The 6,893-nt window shown below is 30.7% G+C and overlaps 1 protein-coding gene across 2 annotated transcripts in view; it reads right to left on the reverse strand.

The window, feature by feature from the left end:
* The window catches only part of LOC115889719 (otoferlin-like), a 274,808-nt gene extending 268,777 nt beyond the window's left edge, over nt 1-6,031 (reverse strand). For both annotated transcript variants that reach the window (XM_030909785.1, XM_030909784.1), the window contains exon 1: nt 5,865-6,031. In XM_030909785.1, coding sequence (XP_030765645.1) covers nt 5,865-5,943 — 79 coding nt within the window. In that variant the 5' untranslated portion in view covers nt 5,944-6,031. The remainder of the gene's footprint in view (nt 1-5,864) is intronic.
* Between the last annotated feature and the right edge of the window lie 862 nt (nt 6,032-6,893).

Below are 6,893 nucleotides of genomic sequence, written 5' to 3' on the forward strand. Positions count from 1 at the left end.
TAAAGATTTAAATAGTTTTCTTTTTGCATACAAATGGGCTAGTAATATTATATAGCCTGTACATTTTGTACATTTGTTGCTTTAAAAACAATCTAAAATGTCAATATTCCATGGGTATAAATGAGATCTAAATTATAAGAAAATGCATTTTCTTCGAAAACTTGAAGGGATAGGTAAAAAATGGTATAATACAATTTGATAGACAATTATATTGTGCATCTGATACTCCTAAAATATATAGGGCGTTCCATTTAAATTAAAGAAGTTATTGGCGTTTAAAGCTAGACATTATTTAAAATAAATTTTTAGACACTCTGTATAAGGTAGTATTATTTTTATTATTGTAACAGAATAACTGATCAATAAATAAACTTCAGTAGATATTTCAGAATTAAAAACTTTGATACCCTTGGATAAATGAAGCCTTAAAATGTTTACTGCAATTTCACAAAATTGAAAATATTTCAAAAACTGTAAGGTTTAAGTATAATAAACCTTAATCAAATTTACCTTTATTGTAATCATAGAAACTAAAAATGTAATAATATACAGGGTGTTTCATTTAAAAAAATACAACTTTGATATTTTTTACTTATTTGGGACACTCTGTCTGTATCTTGTAAAATTATTTTTAAATTGTACCTCTAATAGTCCTTCATCGAACCCAAAACTTGCAATTTGTAAAAATATAATAGTTTAGCTACAATACTCCGTGTCGTATGTGGTGAACAACCCTGTATACTTGCGCAAGTATACTGAAACTCGTGCTGGAAGCTTTGTGCGCAAATATTTGGATTTGTGCAAGTATCAAGAAAGTTTCAAGTTTTGACTTGTCAAGTTGAAAGAAGATGTTGCAGCAAGCCTACCTGAACAATATACTTGAACTTACTTAACTGGCATAAGTAAAAGATTAATGGAATGTATAAACTAGTATTTTATTTTAACGTGAGACGTAATAAACGGAAGTGTGTATATGCAGATTGTAAACCGGCGGAATTGGATTATATATCTCTTTGTAGAGTTTTTTTTTTCTATTTATTTTAATTGCGTAGTCGTTCTAATTGTATGTCGATGTTTAGCGTTTTTTAGCGAAATCATACAGTAATGATTTAGAGCAATTTTAGCATTGATTTTGGGTCCTCATCAACACACTTCTAAAATAGTGTTTATTGTTTTTGTAATGTCACTGTTATTGAAGAGTCATATTATTATTGTTTATTGGCGTTTCTCTAGTAGAGATGGTCACTCTATAGCCTAAGAGCTGACGACATATTTAGAGAACATATTTTAGGCAAGCTAGAATAACTAAAAATGTATATAGTTTATTAACTGGTGAACCCAGAATCCTAAGTCTGGCTGGGGGGTTGGGGGTATTTCGCTACTGCGCAACCCATAACATTTGCAAAAAAATGAATCCAAAAAACATTCTTTAGGCAACTTGAAATTTGTTTATTCTTAAATTTTAGCATCTATTTAACCTAGAAATAAGTATGCCAGACTTTTTGTTCGGGTTTAAAGTGTAACCCGACCGTTCCAAATATGTTTAATTGTTATACTTGGAAAACATACTTTAAGCATTCTAAAATTTTTACAGCGTGTTTATTAGATGATATTAAAAAATATGTGTTAATTGCCAGACGAATTCAATGGGATTTAATACTTGCCAGACGCGAATAAATATTTTAAATGAGCGGGATAAGAAAGTCTTATGAGTATCTATAAACGCGAGAAAGATATTTTATTGAGACTCGTCGCACAGTGGTCTAAACATAAAAATTACGGGGACATTAGGTGACAAGTTTGTCTTAACTGAAGACTGATAGTATGTATAATTTTATAAATAGAATAAAGTCCCATCTTACTTGTATATCAGAGTTTTGTATTTGGTGGATCGGAATGCGATAAAATTGAGGACAAAGTAAACAAAAATATAAATGTTCATTTATATAGAATTTGTTCTCGAGTATCCTGAAGTTCGTTTTGGTAGTTGTGTTGAGATCAGAATATCGTGGTTTGTTTTTTAATTCAGACATGTCTGCTCATTTGTTAGGTAAGTTTAGTTACTTATTTCGAAACACGAATTTTGATATAATTAGTTATCAAAGAAGTATTTACAATTTTATTGAAGTTTAAAGAATGGAAGGCTCAGAAAAAAACGACCCTTTTCTTCACCGTCAAACTCAATTTATTTCAAAGCTAGTATATCTGCCTATCGTGTAACAATATACTGAGCTGCTGATAGGTGCAGTTTTGTGAAATTTTTATTTTTTTCCTATTATGTACAGTTTCGGGCGTGATTCGAAAACACTTATTTGAGCTTTTGAATGAAAATGGCTGGATGGGAAGTGCCACTTCTTTAGTTGTGAGAAAAAAGATGGCCGACTTTGTCAAACAACGCATCCCTACTGGTGACGATGATGACGCCAAAGCACCTTTCAGCAACATGCAAAAACGCCTTCGCGAAAGAACTCCAGAGAATTTAGTGTTGTTAGTACTAGAATTAAGAGAAGACGTACACAAGAATTGGTTTCTCAATATGTCCTGCTGAACTTGCGTTTGCTACACAGACTGGATATACAAAAAAAGGAAAGAGAAATGTTGCTTTTGCCATCAAAAAAGCTACGATTTCTAGTCCAGAAGAGTTGGCAAAAATAAAAAATTTAGAAAGGTTAAACAACGAGATGCGACTATTTTCTTCAGAGAAAGCCTTGATAAAGATAACATTTTGTAGACCAGTAAATACATTCAGTTAAAATACCCATCAATACAATATCATTTTCAACGTTGTTTTAAGTTGTAATATTCACTTGTAAATTCAACAAATAAAATGACAAAATACCATCTTGTTAATATCCTGACGCAATAAAACAAAATAATATTAGGTACTGTAAACGGTATAGAGCGTCAAAAATAAAAATGGCTGTAACTTTTGATACACATGGTATAAACCATTCAAATGCTGGAAAAAGTACCAGGAATTGAAATCTTAAAAATTATATAGGGTGTTTTATTTAAAAAAACTGAAGTTTGGTCTGTAGCACTTTTCTGACACACCCCGTATAATTAAAAATATTTTAACAAGAAGCAATTCATTATTACTTATAACTTTTGAATTAGCATTATTTTAAAATTCTTAATAGCAAACGAGATACCGGACTTTGTCGCACTAATTGAACACCCTGTATATAAAATAGGTAGGTAAAAATGTAAAAAGTCTTTTTGATGAGTGTAATTTTACATAAAAACATTATAAATAACAATTATTTCCCTTTTTTCAAAAACAAAATTGAGTGTCCCCGTAATTTTTCCATTTAGACCACTGTGCGTCGGCAGCCGATGCAACTGACGTAACAGCATTTTGGAGTCGTAAAAATTAAAAAAAAAAACTAATATTGAATAAATAAAAATAAACATTTTTTAATAAAAATGTATGATGATATCCATATCATATGATATGAAATCCTTTCAATAAGACTTTTTAATTTAAGTATTTTGTATCTGAAAGAATAAAAAGACGAATAATTATTTAAAAATTAGCATAATATTAAATATATTTTTTTTCAAACGTCACAAAAGTATAATTATTATTATACTTTTGTGACATATTATATTATTATTAATTTTTGCGACCTGATTGACAATATAAAAAAGTCACTTTTACTTACTTACGTAAAGCACTTTTACTTACTTTTGAATCTATTTAGAAAGATTAACAATGGTACTTTAATAAAATTCCAGAATACTTATTTTTTTAGCACTGTACTTGGTACCCTTTTGTCGGGACTACGTTTTCTAGCAAAACCACTTCTTTAAATTTTAAACCATGTTGTTGGCGCACTTTTAAAAATTCTTTGCATTTTTGTAGTCTGCCTTCGAAACAATAACTTTGTCACTAGTAACTTTTTTACAAACTACACAATTTAAATGCTTTTTATCCATTGTGATTTAGTAGTTAGTAGCAAAATTAGTAGTTACTAAAATATTTATTTACAGTAATTATTCTAAACTATTTACACTATGCACGTCAATATTTAATTTATAAATACATATTTGTAGATGGTAACTTAATTCCAACAAAATAATCTCTGAATTAAAAGCCTGCAAATAATTGAAATGAAACCGAAAAAAATTGTTTTTATGAAAATTTGAAGTACTCACTCCAAAATACTGTTACGTCAGCCCCATCGGCTCATCATTGGCTGCCGACGGGTCTCAATAAACTATCTTTCTCGCGCTTATAGATACTCATAAGACTTTTTTGTCGCGCTCATTTAAAATCTTTATTCGCGTCTGGCAAGTATTAAATCCCATTGAATTCGTCTGGCAATTAACACATATTTTTTAATATTATCTAATAAACACGCTGTAAAAATTTTAGAATGCCTAAACTATGTTTTCCAGGTATAATAATTAAACATATTTGGAATGGTCGGGTTACACTTTAAACCCGAGAAAAAAGGCTAGCATACTTATTTCTAGGTTAAATAGATGTTAAAATTTAAGAATAAACAAATTTCAAGTTGCCTAAAGAATGTATTTTGGATTTATTTTTTTGCAAATGTTATGGGTTGCGCAGTAGCGAAATACCCCCAACCCTCCAGCCAGACTTATGATTCTAGGTTCACAAGTTATTAAAGTTTATTTTTTTTTTGTTATTCTAACTTGCCTAAAATATGTTCTCTAAATATTTCGCCAGCTCTCCGGCTCCTAGTAGAGATGGTTTTAAGTTCTGAAGTATCGGCTATGGCATGATACAATGGCTATTGCTGCTTTAATTCTTCATTGTAAAGATCAACTTTTGGAATTAAAATCATATCTACTAGAGTGACTACCCAACAGACAATAATAATATGATTTTTCAGGGACAGTGACATTACATAAATCATAAACACTATTTTATAGGTCTGTTGACTAGGACCAAAAGCAAAGGCATGGTTTTAATGTAAAAAATACGAAAAAATGTTAGTGTCTTCTTCAAAAGCGAATATTTAAAAAAAAGCTATTGAGATAAATCAAAAAACAAACTATCGAGAAAAGATATACCTAGATGATAAAATTATTTTTAAATTCCTTGATTTGTTAACGTACTCCACAGGATGTTTCAAACTTTCACCAAAATATCAACATTTTGTCTTCCCTCGTATAATTAACAGATGAAAACTTTAATTTTTAATTTAGAAAGCGTCATTAAAAAGCCAAATAATTTAACTACAAATTTCTTAAAAAATCATCAAAATCGGTCCACTAGAACCGAGACTAGAACACAATATTATGAAATTTTAAAATACATGAATATATTTTAATGTATAGTTTGGTTTGGTTTTTCGTGCTGGTGAGTGGTATTATATTATTAAACTATCGTTATCAAATATAATTTGAAAACCAATTAAATCAACATTAATAAACAGCTATACAGGGTAATTCAAATTCAACCCCCACCATTGGTATCTCGAAAAATATAGGAAATACGACGATGATTAATTTAGAGCAAAGTTGTGCATTAATGTGCCTAATAATTAATGCCATTTAATTTAATCGTCCTCGAATCTCGTATAGTTTTTTAGAACGCAATGGTGATGGTCGAATTTGTATTACCCTGTAAATATAGGAAAAGAAACTAAAAATAATTTAATATTCTAATTAACGAACTAAAAGTTTCTTACTAATACAAAAAATATAAAAACGAATGTATATAATATGTATTTAATATTTTGTATAAAAATTAAAAACAAACATAACGTCAACAAATAATTTCAACAAAACAAAAAAAAGCCAATAAACAAAAAATATAAACATTGCAGAAAAATAGGTCAAATAATTTATTTCACTCAACGTACGAATTTTTATTTAAACTCTAGACTCACCCCTGAACTCGATTTTGGCCAGTTTCTCGCCCTTGGTCCTGGCCACCTGGAACTGTTTGAGTTTGACCGCGATGGACATGTTTGGAAAGGACGCGAGTCCTGCCGATCGCCAGCCAACCACCTGCCGCCCGCCGCGCCTCGGCAGGAAGACTTGTTGATTGAGCGTGTCTTCGAGCCGCACTGGCTGTTGCTCCGGCGGAATTGGATTATTTAAACGCTGACGCAGGGCGCAGGATCGCAAGTTTAACAGGGTGGAGAGAGAGGGTGTACATAGGGATGTGTGTTTTTATTTATCTTTGCTTATAGAGTGTTTCAGGAAGAAAGTTAAAGGAATGTTTTTGCCACTAAATAGATCCAAATCAAATAATACCTAACCAAATATTCCAAAAATACCAGAATAAGACAATAAACAAGGAGCAAAAAGAGACAAACAACAATTTTACTCTGATATATGCAAAGAAATCGAGGGACGCAGTCTAAATAACATATCAAGAGACCTCTTCAAAAAAATAAAATATATTACCAGGGACTTTAAAGCCAGAACTTCAGCAAACGAAGATTAAAATGGAACTCTAAGAACAAAAAAAGAAGACATTATTGAGGTGTGGAGATCATATTGCGAAGAATTATACAAGGACAGTGAAAATTATACACTACCTAAAATATATAACAATACTAAAATATAACTATGTCGACCACCACGAAAATTCAGAGAAAGAACCGGAAATCCTTACAAGTGAAGTTGAATTGGCCATAAACAAATTAAAATACCATAAAGCACCAGGTTTAGACCTCATAACAGCAGAAATAATAAAAGCTATTAAAGAACCTGGATTAAAAATGCTTCATCTGATCTGTAATAAAATATGGCACACAGGAGAATGGTCCGACGATTGGACACACTCTACCATTGTCATTCTCCACAAGAATACATAAGTGCAGCAACTATCGGACAATTTCCCTCATCTCACATGCCAGTAAAGTAATGTTGCAAATTATAAATGAAAGATTGAAAGCTTTTCTAGAAAG

The sequence above is a fragment of the Sitophilus oryzae genome, unplaced genomic scaffold (genome assembly GCF_002938485.1).
Source record: "Sitophilus oryzae breed Bouriz unplaced genomic scaffold, Soryzae_2.0 scaffold_845_pilon_pilon, whole genome shotgun sequence".
NCBI lineage: Eukaryota > Metazoa > Arthropoda > Insecta > Coleoptera > Curculionidae > Sitophilus > Sitophilus oryzae.